The sequence below is a fragment of the Caretta caretta genome, chromosome 11 (genome assembly GCF_965140235.1).
Source record: "Caretta caretta isolate rCarCar2 chromosome 11, rCarCar1.hap1, whole genome shotgun sequence".
NCBI classification, from domain to species: domain Eukaryota; kingdom Metazoa; phylum Chordata; order Testudines; family Cheloniidae; genus Caretta; species Caretta caretta.
In genome coordinates, this window is record NC_134216.1 from 4878753 (window position 1) to 4893699 (window position 14947).

At 44.0% G+C, this 14947-nt stretch overlaps 1 protein-coding gene across 1 annotated transcript in view; it reads right to left on the minus strand.

The window, feature by feature from the left end:
- XRCC5 (X-ray repair cross complementing 5) overlaps window positions 1-14621 on the minus strand; it is a 78094-nt gene extending 63473 nt beyond the window's left edge. Inside the window, exons 1-6 of the mRNA XM_048869315.2 lie at window positions 14514-14621; window positions 8465-8578; window positions 7591-7774; window positions 5132-5180; window positions 3912-4034; window positions 2756-2944 (exon numbers count right to left, since the gene is read on the minus strand). Coding sequence (XP_048725272.1) covers window positions 2756-2944; window positions 3912-4034; window positions 5132-5180; window positions 7591-7774; window positions 8465-8578; window positions 14514-14534 — 680 coding nt within the window. The 5' untranslated portion in view covers window positions 14535-14621. The remainder of the gene's footprint in view (window positions 1-2755; window positions 2945-3911; window positions 4035-5131; window positions 5181-7590; window positions 7775-8464; window positions 8579-14513) is intronic.
- Window positions 14622-14947: the final 326 nt, after the last annotated feature.

Genomic DNA, 14947 nt, shown 5'->3' on the forward strand with positions numbered 1-14947 from the left:
GCAAAAAAAGGTTTTTTTAAATGACTGTACATTAAAATTACAGAACACAACATTGCATAAGGTTGCACAGCTCAAAGTCAGAACATGTGAAAATTAAGATTGAAAAAACAGTCTTAACTCAGGGAATATTTATTACATTACATCTTTTGTATGATCACAAAGATGTGTCTTCACGACCAACAAAGGCATGCTTTTACAGTTAGATAGTAGTTATCTTGCTGTAAAATCCTAGTGGAGACAAGGCTATGTAGTTTTTACAGCTATGTAGCTCGGAGAGGTCAACCGCAGCTGGGGAGTATAATGTTGACCTCACCTAGCCACAATGCAGCAAAAACTACCTACATCTTGTCTCCATTAGGTTTTAACTACCTAACACATGTTAGTTATGCCACTGTAAAAAATACACCCTTTTGGCAATATAAACATAGCCACAGTCATATCAAATAATGCAAGATAATTCAATAGCATTTTGTACAACCTAGGTTACATGTGTATTTAAAAACCTGTGTCCATGTAATTAAAACTATTATAATTCATGCACTCAAGGGGTCAAGTTAAAGTAAAAAACTCAATTTTAACTTTTACATTTCTTAACTTTTTAATGCTTAATTGTGCTACCTTAATTCTGTATTAACAACGTTCTTTAGATTTAATTTCCTATGTTTTTAGAAGAAATAGATTCCCAGTTCTCCCCGACAGTGAAGACCAAGTCCATAAGCAAATTTTGCCCTTGTAGACTTGCAGACAGCATAGGCCAATAGTTAACTGATCACTAAATAATACACAACTCCATATCTACACACACGTGGACTTTGATAAACTTGCATTTTAAAAAAAGCCTAAAGACAGCATAAATGCCTCTTGCCCTGTAGCCAGCCTTCTTGGTCCCATATTGTGTTTCTTGACTTCCCCCATCCAGTTTAAACCAATATCAGACCTTAAAACCATATTACAAAATTCTACTTGCCCATCTGCTTGGATAAATTATTTATTTTTATAAGGGGGAAAAATATTTTTGATCAGCAGCATAGTAAAAAGAGGAAAGGAGATATTGTGTCTGGGTTAGTAAATTTTCATGACAGTTTTGCAAGATTGCTTTATAAAAGCTGAATAAACTGATCTAAAGCTTCATATATTCTTAAACAACTTAAACTGCACTAAAGCTTTAATCTGTTAGCCAAACCCCCATTTATCCAAAGGTTTCAGACCTCCCCTGAAACCAGGGAGTAAGCAGGGCTGTACTGCATTTATAGCCCAGGATAGGAAAGGTAAAGATAAAAGAGGCATTTATTATTTGTGTTACAGTAACTCCTAGGAGCCCTAGTTAAGGAACAGGACCCCACTGGGCTAGGTGCTATACAAACACAGAACAGAAAGACGGTCCCTGCCCCGAGAGTCTGTATAATCTATGTATAAGACAAGAGGCAGCACTACAGATGGCTATAGACAGAATGCATATGAGTGGGGCAAGACTGCGTTTGTCACAGCCAGAAAAAAGGATGTTGCAGTAATTAAGAAGCGGGACGATGAGAGCCTGCATCCAAGTTCTAGCTCTGTGACTGAATAAGAAAGGCTACATACTAAGAGGCGTTATGCAAAAAGAATCTGCAGGATTTAGATATAGCCTGAGGTGAGGACCCAGACAGAGAAAGGTCCAAGTCAAAGCTGATGCCCAGGTTACAGATCTGAGTGACAGGCAGGATAGTGGTATTTCCACAGTGACTGAGAAAGGAGGCTGGGGGAGGCTTTGGGGCGGGGGAGACTTAGAACACCTGATAGTTTTATGCATGTGGATTATCCTAAAGGATAATCATGATCAAAAATATATTGTTTGGTTTGGTTTTGGGGTGCAGCAACAAAGCCTGTTCTTATTGCCATTGAAAAATCTCAGGCTGCTTTGTAGTCAAATAGAAAATAAATACGTAGCAGCGGTGTTATATTTCCTCACATATAAAAGGTCTAAATTTCCCTTCTCATATAACATACTCTAACCAGCCATGGAGGCCGAGATGAGGAAAAATATATAATGGCTACAAAAGAAGAGAGGTACCAAATGATAAGTTGGGCAGGATGAGGGGAGGAAGCTACCAATCTAAAACCTGACGGGGAGAAGTCTCAGGCATAGCAGCAACTGCAGTGTTTCTAAGATACACACACATTTTTATTGTTTCACTGTGGAGACACCAAACCGTAAAACAATCTTTCTATCCTCGCATTAGCAATTCTACTGAAACAGTCCATTGTTAGACACAATAGCACAGCAGTTTGCTATTAAGCCATGAGCTTCAAGAAGCAACCATCAGTCACAATCTGTCTGGGGGAGTTTGATAAACTAGTTGATCTGCAACCAATCTGAGACCAGGAAACCAGGGCTACCATTATGTGCAAATGCTTTACATGCACTGCACACACATTTTAAAATAGCATTCATCTGCTAAATACCTTATATTCAATATGTTTTTGAAGTCTCATTTAGAGGATCACCCTCCTTAAAAAATTCTGAGAAACACAAGACAGAGGAGGAATAAGGGATACTTTCTATAAAGAGAGTACCATATGAAGGAAAATTCACTTTCCATTGTATAATTCTCATATCTGTTCTTTGAATCAAAGCCACTGAAGTTGATTTAAAGGACCCACCCAAATTTGTGATACGTTACACAAATACAAAATGCCACCTCATTCATTAAAGCTTTTTGTGGATGAAATTAGAAACTAAACTTCCAGCATCTGAAAGGGGAGTATTCAAGTTTACCTGAAAGTGTAAATTTCATCCAGGCCTCCTTCTTCCTCTAAAGCAAACATCAATTTTCTCACCATACAGATGCCTTCTTTCTGCTGCTCGGTTAAGCCCTTCCTTGGAAAAGAGTTTCTGCACATATCAGAATGTCGACCATCGCCTGTATCCCCACTTCCATCTTCATCATCCACTGGAAACGGCAAGCTAAGAATACAATTAAAAACAGTTAATTTATTTTGCTACTTAACTAAAACAACTAACTCATTTTGGATGATTAAAAAAAAGAGAGACAAAAATTGCATTTGGATTGACTCTTTCTTCAGCCTGATGCCCTTTCAAATGTCAGTTCTAAGCCCCAGCAAAGAGTACCCTCCCAATCCCTTAATTATAGCTGTGCTATTCATCATTCCTGTAATAACTGTTATTCTGTAGGAGGTTTTAATAGCCTGTAATAGCTGGTGAATTCATGAATAAAATTGACACTTTCCTGTAGGTTACAATCTGGGTTAGAGTTTAACTAGCATCTCTAGATGAAATGATATTTTGCTGTACCCCAAACAATGTCATTAAGTTATCAAAGAATAACAGAAGCCCGTCTAGAAAAAGACCTGTGAGGTGATCTATTCCATCTCCCTGACAATACCTGTATATTTTCTACTGTTAAATTTCCTACTTGTTTAATTTTCAAACACCTTTGCGCTTTCTTCCATGCTGCCCCTCACGGTTGGGAGGAGCTCCCCATAAAAATCCAGTTACCTCATTATCCTCCTTTTCTGTGAAGTCTACAAAAAAAACCTGAGAACAGTTGGCTGCTGGTGTGCTGAGTCTACTGCCTATCCTACTGACCAATACTTATTGTTTCCTTGTATTCCCCACATCCGTCCGTCTGTCTGTATCTATTGTCTCTTGTTTTATATTGAGATTGCCAGCTCTTTGGGGAAGGGGCCATCTTTTTATTTCCGAGTTTGTATAGCTCCTAGCACCATGAGGTCCTGTTCTGTGATTCCTACACACTACAGTAATTCAAATAATAATAATATTACAGGGAGTGGCACCTTTACACCAAACCACAGCATCTTACCACAACAGCAGACAATTTAAGATGGTTGTAATTATGTAATGAAAATGGCACAGAGCTGTAAAGATGCTTTAGAGCTATTTCCACACTTACAAAAATTGCAGTGAGATTCCCGTTTTCTTCAAGTTAGCGATGATAATTTCCACCTGATCCTCACTGAAGGGACTGCTAAGGTCTGTAAACACCTCAATGTGTCGTTTCTCATATTTCTTTCCTCTTAAACAATAAAAACAGAAGATTTGTAGAAATAAAACAATCCTGTTGCATCATTGCTGAACACTTATTTAAAAAAATGTAAAACTGTGTCTCTAATAAAGTTTAGAACTTCTTGTAACAGAAGTCGGTAAACATCAAGACATGCTGCCCTTAAGTACAACAAGAATACATCCAGTCAGCATGGTTTGTTCTTTCTTATTCTTATTCAGGGGAAGTCCGTGTCCTTTTTCTGATGTTTTCCCCACCAAGTGAATAGAAAGCCTGGCCCTCAGCTGACATAAATTAGTTTAACTACATTGAAGTCAATGGAGCTATGCCAGTGCATACCAATGAAGATCTGGTCCGTGGTGTTTACTAAAGGTGCTGGCTAATTCCTCCGACGCTGCAAGACCATGATTATAAAGGTGTTAAACTGTGTCTACATGGATGTTAAGGGGTTTTTTTCCCCCAATCCTGTTAAGCTCACACAACCGAAAAAAGCATTTTTCTTTATCTAGGCAGGTCTCTAGGATTTGTCTACACTGCCGCTGGGAGGTGTAATTCCCAGCATGCGCAGACATACCCCTCCAGCTAGTGCACTGGAAACATCAAAGCGCTGTCACAGGAGCGCTCCCGCAGCAGCAGTTTGAAGTGCGAGTGTGGTCACACACGAGTGCTGGGAGAGCTCTCCCAGCGCTCCTGATAATCCACCTCCACGAGGGGATTAGCTCCGAACGCTTGGAGCCTGGCTCCCAGCGCTTGGAGCCTGTTTACACTAGCACTTTAAAGCGCTCTGACTTGCTGCGCTCAGGGGGTGATTTTTCACACCCCTGAGCCAGCAAGTTAGAGCGCTATAAAATGTAAGTGTAACCAAGCCCTTAGTTTATACCAGTATAACTTCCCTATGTGGGCAAGCTCTTATTCAAGTGACTTAAATTGCTTGGGGAGGTTGGGTTTCTCTAGTGGGTTTTTTAGGAATAGCTTTTCATTGTGGTGATTTTTTTAAAAAGCAGCTTCTTCCCTCGTCACACAACCTTGCAGCATTAAAGTGGAGTCAGCTCAGATCTCAAAACTCCATTTCAGAATTCTTGTGCAAGTCCTCAGGCTGCAGTACTTACATTGTTTCCTTTTGAAGCAAGTCCATGCACACGACAAGTGCATCCAGGACTAAGTGAGTTAAAGACAAAAGACATTTAGAACAAGACTGTGTCACAAACATGCATGTTTTTCTCTTTATTTTAGCGGTTGCAGAGACAGTTAAAGCATTTTAGTGTATGACAACCAAACTAGCACCTATTAAAATGATCTACTGCCTTTCCTACAACCCTCTATTTTCCCTGCACTTTTAAAGGGAAGACTGTTACCAGGGACCAATCCTGCTATTGAAGTCAAGAGCAAAGCTATGATAGGAGCAGGATCGACCCCAATGAAAACATTTATCACCTAGACTTTTTGTATTATCATCATCTCTTTATTTGAAATCCATGACTGAAAACTACATACTTTCAAAATATGACATAATTTTTCACGCTAATTCCCCTTTTCATAATAAACATCTATTTCTGACATCTTGATACATTTCTTTTCTCAAGTAATTTAATTGAAGATGTGCTCTTATCTCTGTGCTCAGAGATCTGTGGCCCAGATCCACAGAGGGACTTAGGCACCGCAATACTGAGCATCATGGCACCTAACTTTTAGGTGCCTAGAAAATCACGGGCACAACACTGCCAACCACACAGACTGAGTTAGGCACCGAGGCTACCCATACAACAAATGGGGAGAGACAGGCACCTTAGACTCCGAACAACAAAGCCAGCACACTAAGCAGGGAGCCGCCTGAGCTAGCCAGTGAGAGATGCCAACCAGAGGGGGGGGTATTAAGTCCCACCCCTCTCTCAGAGATAGGCACATTAGTCCAGGCTGCAAGGAGTCGCCTAGCTCTGATAGCAATCCATGACCTGAAGGAAGGCAGGCATTAGGCCACCTAAGTTTGTGTGGGGGTCTGAAACAAAACAGCCTGGTGGGTTGGGGTGGCAGACCTCCCTTATAACTTTTAGCCTAATAGATAGGAGACTCACTCTGAATGTGGGAGACCCCCAGTTCAAGTCCCACCTCCTCCTGAGGGATCAGCTACCTCTCAGGTGAAGGCCCTAACCACTAGGCTATATAGTTACACTAACTTTTTCACTGGTTCAATTCATACTTAAGTGTTCAATTGTTTAATAAAAGTGGAACAACTTCAACTGGAGAGACTGACGGAGACCCATATCAGAATATTCCATAGCCTAGTGTTAGCCTGAAAGGGGACAGATCCTTGTTCAAATCCCTTTTCTCTCTCAGGAGGACAAGGGACTTAAACGGGAGTCTCTAACATCCTGGGCGAGTACCCTATCCACTGGGTGAAAGGTTACACGAAGTTCCTCTCCTTCCATCCCCAGCTTTTGTGTGTGAACTCACCTGAGGGATCCGGATCCAGCAGCAATACTCAGAGGCCACCTACTGGATCAGACCCCATCATGCAACTTAGGCAGCCAGACGCCTATATTTCCCAGTCTGTGAATTACTCTGGGGCTTACATGTGAGAGAGGAGTCCAGATGACCTATTGCAAGGCAGTAGTGTGCATGCTCAGGTGGGAGATAGGTGACCAGGCACCTAGAGTGAGGCTGCAGTGTACACACCCAGAGGAAAAAAATTAGGTACCAAGTGAGTTTAGGCATCTACAGGTTAGGGGGCAGCTGAATTGGAGTTCTGTGAATCGCAATGGTGCCTAAAAACAGGATTTACACACCTAAGTCCCTTGATAGAGCGCATCCATGTACATACCTCCTTACCCATCAAACCGAGAATATGATTCAGTTTGTGCAACATACAGTTGACTGGCTGCAGGCTCCCCTGATGCTGCTCTACCAACCTGACTACAGCTTGAAACAATTATTTTTTGGGTGGAGAAGGAGAACAGGGAGAAATGGGAAAAACTTTCAAATGAAATGTTAAGAGGAACACTTTCAAAAACTCTCACCTATGTTACTAACAAAAGTGACTTTTCATAATGTGTGCATTTCACAGTGAAATGAGGACTGATCAATCTGAAATGTCTAAGCACACGCAACTGTGTTGGGCTTCCCTTTTGGTGGGAGCGTTTATTTTTTAAAAAAAGGTTTTCATAGGTTTAATTTGATGAAAATCTATTTTGCATTAGGCTTTTTAAGTCCCTTGAAAAAAAAATTTTTGGACCCTAATCTGACATTGTCTCTTTGCTGTATATTTTTCTCTCTCAGACTCATAGAGAAGATACAAGAAGTGCTCAAAACTTAATTAACTCAGTACTTTATACTAGAAACAATTCACTGGGGCCAAGACTCCCCCTAACGTCTTATAAAGAACTTTGAAAATTGGTTAATCTGGGAAACTGGCCCTTGTGCAAACTGTCAACTCCTAAATTCAAAAGGACAATATATGTTTAATAGTAGTTACGACTTCAACAACACTTCTGGTACAGTTTCACAACATAAGCTCCCAGTCCTCCATGCAACTTTATCTGGTTCAGAGATTTTGTACAGCCAGAGAGGATACAGTCTGTTTGCTCAGAGCCTGGTTGAATCGCGTTTTGTATGTCCTCCAGCAAATCAAAATCCGGTAGCATCAGGTGTCTCTGTACAGTAATGTTCTGATACTGATCACCACTGGCAAGGGTATTCTCTGTACCATCTGTGCCAAACAAAACTACAGAGACTTCATCTTTGCTCTCAGCAAACACCTGGAGATGGAGAAGGTACAAAAAAAAAATCCAAAAATGCACACTGTGTTGTACATACATATGTAAAATAGAAAGCGTATTATACAAATTTTGCAACTAGGTATCAATTACAGCAGACTCCATGTTACCACATATACAGCCCTTCCAAAATGTATGCATATGCAGAGCTCATTAACTTAGAATTAAATTCAGCTAGCATGCTGCTATGAGTACTACTGATCAACATATGGGGGAAATGAGTAAAATCAGATCACTCAGTTCCTAGAGTAATTCTACATGATGCTAAATTTTAACAATGCTGAAACATTTTATAAGAAGACAGCACTTTTTCCCATAAAAGTCTCCTCTAGCTTAAAAAAGGGGAGTGATCAAGCTTGGTGCATTTAGAAAAGGAGGACTTGTGGCACCTTAGAGACCAACAAATTTATTTGAGCATAAGCTTTCGTGAGCTACAGCTCACTTCATCGGATGCATTTGGTGCACTTGTCATCCACAAAAATCTGCTGGGAGAAAGGCCAGTGTTGCTCTCACATGAAACAGTCATTTAGAATAATTCTAACTATTTTCCCAGCTAAACAAAATGTAATCAAATAAAAAGAGCGAAGAAAAGAGTCTATCAAGCCTCACTGTTTTCCTTCTTTCATTTCTAACCTTTTAAGTGTATCATACTCAAATGGAAAACACACGTACCTGTCGCTGCACGAACATCGTCATCATCTTCTTGGCTTGTTCAAACGGAGACTCCTCTCCAGGAGCAGAATTGCTCATTGCAAAGCCTACATCCATACACAGCACTATGGCTGCCTGGAAGAAAGTACCAAACTCAATTAGAATATGATGGGGAACACTTAAGTGAAATCACTTAAAGGAGCTAGATTTCAGAGGAACAGCCGTGTTAGTCTGTATTCGCAAAAAGAAAAGGAGTACTTGTGGCACCTTAGAGACTAACCAATTTATTTGAGCATGAGCTTTCGCTCACGAAAGCTCATGCTCAAATAAATTGGTTAGTCTCTAAGGTGCCACAAGTACTCCTTTTCTTTTTAAAGGAGCTAATTCACTCCTTGATCAACATAAAACATACATTTCACTTTACTGCATTACTAATCCCTATTGTTATTTTAATTGCTAATTTGACACGTTTGTGCAGAGGATAAGAATATAGGACTTCCCATACTGGATCAAACTAGTGGTCCATTTAGTCCAGTATTATGTCTCAGGGTTTAGCTACATGAACCTTTAGTTTGCGACAAGCTGGGGTTTGAATCTAGCCCGCACCAACTTTCTGCGTTGACTCTGTTGACATGCATTAACACCTGGGTAGTGCGCTTTGATCTATCCTCTTTGAAATGGGACTAGATCAAAGTTCATTAACAGTTAACAGTGTGTCAGCAGGGTCCACACAAACAGTTTGTCAGTTTTGGAAGCATTATTACTTTGGACCTATTAATGTTTAATCTACCATTGTGTTGCCCATTCAGCCAGCTTTGTTAGGTCCCTCTGAAGTTCCTCAGTCTCCACTTGTCTTGATGAACCTAAGTAATTATATTTTCCACTGAATGCAACCGATGAAGTGAGCTGTAGCTCACGAAAGCTTATGCTCAAATAAATTTGTTAGCCTCTAAGATGCCACAAGTCCTCCTTTTCTTTTTGCTAAATAATTGTGTCATCTGAATGAACAAAGCCAGAAGATTAATTCAGCAAAGGAGCTAGATGGGCAAATCATCCATTTGTTATGCCCTTAAGTGGCATTTGCAAAGAAAATGACAAAAGGCCAGTTTTCATTTTCAGCCACAGGCTGAACCAAGGATTTTTAAGTGCTCATCAACAACTTGTCTGGTGGCAGCAAATTAAAATTACACAAGCCTAGAACAAAAATGTTTGGTTTTGCTGGGCTGCTGGTAAATAGGGCTTTTTCTAGCTTGGAGTCAGTCATCTTTTTTCTGAAAAGAATGTACATCTGAGTGTACATCTAACATTACATTTGCTGCCATCACATTGTTCACCCTGCTTTCCTGTTATACCACTTCCCCGTACCCTGTGTCCACCTGCTCTATTTAGACAGTAATGTTATCCCTTTTGATCCAAGTGGCTAGTCTAAGTTCGGGGCTCTTCATGCTGTTCCACCTGGGAGAAATTAATGATGGACTCAGATATCTTTGATTCAATCTTGTTTATTTACAAAGAATTTAAGTCCTGTTTCTCCAAACACAGAAGGAACCAAAAATCAGCAAACAGCTTCCCTGCTCATAGCATCAAACCCTTTCCGCCAGCACTCTGATGCAAAACTTTTCTCTAGGCTTATCCCAGGGCCACCCACCATGCTTCCAGGCTGTATCTGCTTGGCTTTTGTTCTGCTCTCTGTATCTCTCTCTTTGCTGTCTCTCTCAAACAGATACTCACTTGCTGACCAAAACAGTTCCATCAATTAAAGCTCTAGCCCTTGCATTTGAACCCTCTTAGATTAAGCTTCTACTCAGCTTTTCTATGTGCCTGTGTTTTGGGGTGTTACTGCTGTTGTTTCAGCCACCTGATTACAATGGCTTCTTTACATTTATTCCAAATATAAGGCAGTAGCATGCCTGGCCATAAGAAGCCTTAACCCAACCCATAACAGCAAGCTCTTCAGGACAGGGACTATGTGTTTTTACAGTGCTTAGCACAATGGGACGCGATTCTTGGTTGACCCATAGGCACTACAGTAATAAACATGATTAATAATAATGAATGGCCAAGTAACAGAATTGGAAGGATCTGGGTATTAAAGCACAGGATGAGAATCAACAGATATTGGTCATAGTCCCTGACCTGCTGTGTTAACCTGGCTAAGTCAATCCCTTTGCATCAACTTTAACTCCTGGTTCTCTTAAGGATACTGTAAAACTTCATTAACATTTTCAGAGCACTTCGAGATCCTCTACTGGAAGTGAAAAGTTTTATTACTCATCTTTTGCTTCTATTTCCAGGTAATACTGCAAAACTATTTTAAGTAAAACACTGAAATGTTATAGCCAATAAGAATGAAGAAAATAATCAAACGCTATACATTTAGAGAGATTTATTAAATTTATAGACAGCCTTGACTGTAGAACAACACAGCACTTCACTTTCTGGAGTTTGTAGCAGCAGTTGTTAAGTGGTGGGGTGAGGAAATGTATGGATTGTGTTTGGTCATGTCTACTTAATATAAAACTGCATTACACCTTGAGTACAAAGATACCCAGGTAGACAGTGGTACCTGGGTTTATACACCAGTCGCTGGTAGCTAAGTCACTAGCAAGATCTACTTTCTCCATGGGAGGAGATTGTAACAAATCTAACGCTGCCAAAAAGTCTCACTTTAAGTTTGCCAAAAATAAGTTTTTATCCTCATCTTTTTGGGGCTTCTGAGACAGTGGAGCAGAAAGAAACAGCAGAAATGTTCTTTTTCTGTTGCTGTCTTTTTTATGGAAAAGGTATAAAATGACACTTGAAAAACCACAGTTCCATCTGAACATTTTGAACCTACTATTGCAATAAGTTGCATTTAACTTTACTGAAAGTGAAAGATTAAAGAAAAACCCTTTTTGTTCAGTTTATTTGTGCACTTAACAGCACTTTGTGTATCGTCAACTGCACTTCCTCCCTCATGCACCAGCATGATGAGATTATTCTTGTGCAGTGCTCTGCAGGGGAACCTCACTTGCATGGTGTTTGCCAGTACAAGTAACAAGAAAGAAAACTGAAAAGGGGGCACATGCTCGAAGAAGGAGGGGGGAGAGTTAAACACCTTTTGGATGGACCTGAGAGCAACACCAAACACCCCTCTAAGTATCAGCAAGAAACTTCCCCTTTTTATTACTTGTCCAAAGGCACTTTTTTAAAATTCAGGTCATTCTATTTAAAAGGCGCTGTCTGTGAAAACTATGTTTTCAAACAATTTATTTTTAAAAAGTCAAGCTGATAGCATGTCTTTAAGGAATTTAATCTGCCAGAGATGCATAGGGACAATTCTTTTAATGCTCTTTTTGTGTGTGTCATCTGCAGTGTTGTTCTAACCTTGTTGGTCCCAAGATATTAAAGAGACAAGGTGGGTGAGGTAATATCTTTTATTGAACCAACTTCTGTTGGTGAAAGAGACAAGCTTTTGAGCTTGCCCATAGTTCTCTTTCATCAACAGAAATTGGTCCAAAAAAGATATTACCTCACCCACCTTGTCTCTTTTTTTAATTGTCCATTACTAAGCTTTGTGCACTCTTCCTCTGCAGTATCTAGTGCTGTTACTGTCAGAGACAGGCTACTTACTATATTGGATGGATCACTCACCTGGTCCACACTGGAAGAGTGCTTACATCGGTTTTCCCTAAACTGATACTGAAAATGGTTTGAATGATAGATCAGACAAAATTGTTTCCAATACCATTTCAGAGAACTTGACAGACACCATTCTCCAACAAGCCAAACACTCTTTCTGAAACAGTGCTGAAAATAACTCTCTCAGGTCTACATTTTCAAGTACATAAAAGGTTGTTACAAGGAGGAGGGAGAAAAATTGTTTCTTCTTAACCTCTGAGGATAGGACAAGAAGCAATAGGCTTAAATTGCAGCAAGGGCGGTTTAGGTTGGACATTAGGAAAAACTTTCTGTCAGAGTGGTTAAGCACTGAAATAAATTGCCTAGGGAGGTCGTGAAATCTCCATCATTGGGGATCTCTAAGAGTAGGTTGAACAAACACCTGTCAGGGATGGTCTAGAAGACTCTAGATAATACTTAGTCCTGCCTTGAGTGCAAGGGACTGGACTAGATGATCTCTCAAGGTCCCTTCCAGTTCTATGATTAGCCTACATCTAATTTTCAATATCAGCTTCAAGGATCCATTGCTGGAACCCCTTTCAGGCAGCAGTTAAATTTCCTAATGCAGACAGGATTAACAATATCTGAAACCGTGTTCAAAGCTTTCTGGATATCTAAGCTGAAACCAGGTGGCATTTTACAGAAAGGCACTATTACAGTCCTAAACCTCAGTTCACGGGGCCTAGTTTCATGACTCTCCCAGTGCTTAATCGAGGAAGGGATCTGGATTCAGGCAAAGTGGATGCAGGTATATCCACATTGCAGCCGTGGATGTGAAGGTCAGTGTGTAGACCAGAGGTGGACAAACTACGACCCGGGGGCCACATCCAACCTGGGGGACACTCCTGCCCAGCCCTTGAGCTCCTGGCCTGGGAGGCTCACCCCCAGCCCCTGCTTTCCCCCTCCCCCGCAGCCTCAGTGCAGCACAATGCTCTGGGCAGCTGGGCAGTGCAGTTGCAGAGCTGCGGCCTGACCTGGTGCTCTAGGCAGCGCAGCTGTTGCGCCGCCAGCCACCGGTGCTCCAGGCAGCTCGGTAAGGGTCAGGCAGGAGAGTTGGGGGCGGGGGTGTGGATGGGGGCGGGGCAGGCAGGAGAGTTGGGGCAGGGGGGTTGGATGGGGCAGTCAGGAAGGAGGGGGAGATTGGATGGGGTGGCAGGGGGCAGTCAGGGGCAAGGGTTCTGGGGGCAGTTAGGGGACAGGGAGAAGGGGTGGCTGGATGGGGCAGGGGTACCGGGGGGCAAGTAAGGAATGAAGGGGGGGTTGATGGGGCGGCAGGGAGCAGTCAGGGGTGGGAGGTCCAGGGGTGGTCAGGGGACAGGGGGTGTTGGATGGGGCAGGATTCATGTTGCATAGGAGGCAGGGGCCGGGCTACACCTGGCTGTTTGAGGAGACACAGCCTCCCTAACTGGCCCTCCGTACAATTTTGGAAACCCGATATAGGCCTCAGGCCAAACAGTTTGCCTGCCCCTGGTGTAGACCTACTAGTACTCTCACTAGCAATAAAGGTAAAGACACCGTGATGCTGGCTTCAGTGTTGGTTGCACAAGAGAGAAGGGGCAAGCAGGTCTGTGCAGCCGGCACTGAAATGTCTTCGCTTCTATTTTGAGGGAGCTACCTGGAGTGGGTATGTCAATACCAGGTGCATTCACACTCCTGGCAGTGACCCAGCTGCACCCTGGGAGCATGCCCGGGTAAACAGGCCAATGGTCGGAGCGGGCAAGGCACTCTCAGCAGCGGTTCTTCACCGGGCACCCTCTACGAACGAAGGACAACCTGGTGATGCAGACACTTGGCCAAGAGTGGGGAGATCAGGGTCTGGCTCCCAGCTCGACCGCAGCCTGGCTTGGGGGGGGGGGGGGTGTCCTGGCCCAGTCACGCCCCCATTTCCAGCTGTACAATGGGGGTAAAGACTCATCTCCACCTGGCAGAGGCTGACACCTCGGGGGGGGGGGGGGGTCGCGGCCCGGGAAGATGCTGAAAACCGGCGGGGGATTGGACACTGGTGGGCAGAGGCTGAGCGGGGATGGGGACCCGGGTGAGGGGGAACTGACCAGCCAGAGGCCGGGACCCTGGGGGGGGGGATTGGGCACTGGTGGGCAGAGGTTGGGGGGGGGGGATGGGGACCCGGGTGAGGGGGAACTGACCAGCCAGAGGCCGGGACCCCGCGGGGGGGGGGGGGGCGCTGGCCGGGCGGAGGCTGGAACCCCCCCGCGGGGGCGCTGGCCCGGCAGCAGAGGGAGTCGGGCCCAGCTCACGCCCCCGGTTGGAGCGAGGAGGAAGCGCTGCCGGCGCCCGAGCCCCCCTCACGGGAGCGGGGGGGGGCGGGGAACCGCTCCCCAGGGATGAGAGGGGCCCGAAGCCTTATGGGACCGCGGAGGAGCCTGCCCAGCCCCCCCGCGCCCGCCCTTACCTTGCCGCCTCCCCGCGCCATCTCGCGTCCCGAACCGGGCCGGTGGGTCCCGCGCTCTCCGCGTCCGGCCGGCAACCGGCCCCGCCGCGCTCGCGTTCCGGCCCGACAGCGCCACCTAGCGAGCGCTCCGCGCATGCGCTGCAGCCGGGCGGGGCGAGCGGGGGAGGAAAGGGGGAGAGGACGGAGGGGAGAAAGTGAAGAGGGAAAGGGGGAGAGGAGAGGGGGAGGATGGAGGGGGAAGAGTGAAGAGGGAAAGGGGGAGAGGAGAGGGGGAGGATGGAGGGGGAAGAGTGAAGAGGGAAAGGGGGAGAGGAGAGGGGGAGGATGGAGGGGGAAGAGTGAAGAGGGTAAGGGGGAGAGGAGAAGGGGAGGATGGAGGGGGAAGGTGTAGGAGGGAAGGGGGAGAGGAGCGGGGGAGGACGGAGGGGAGAAAG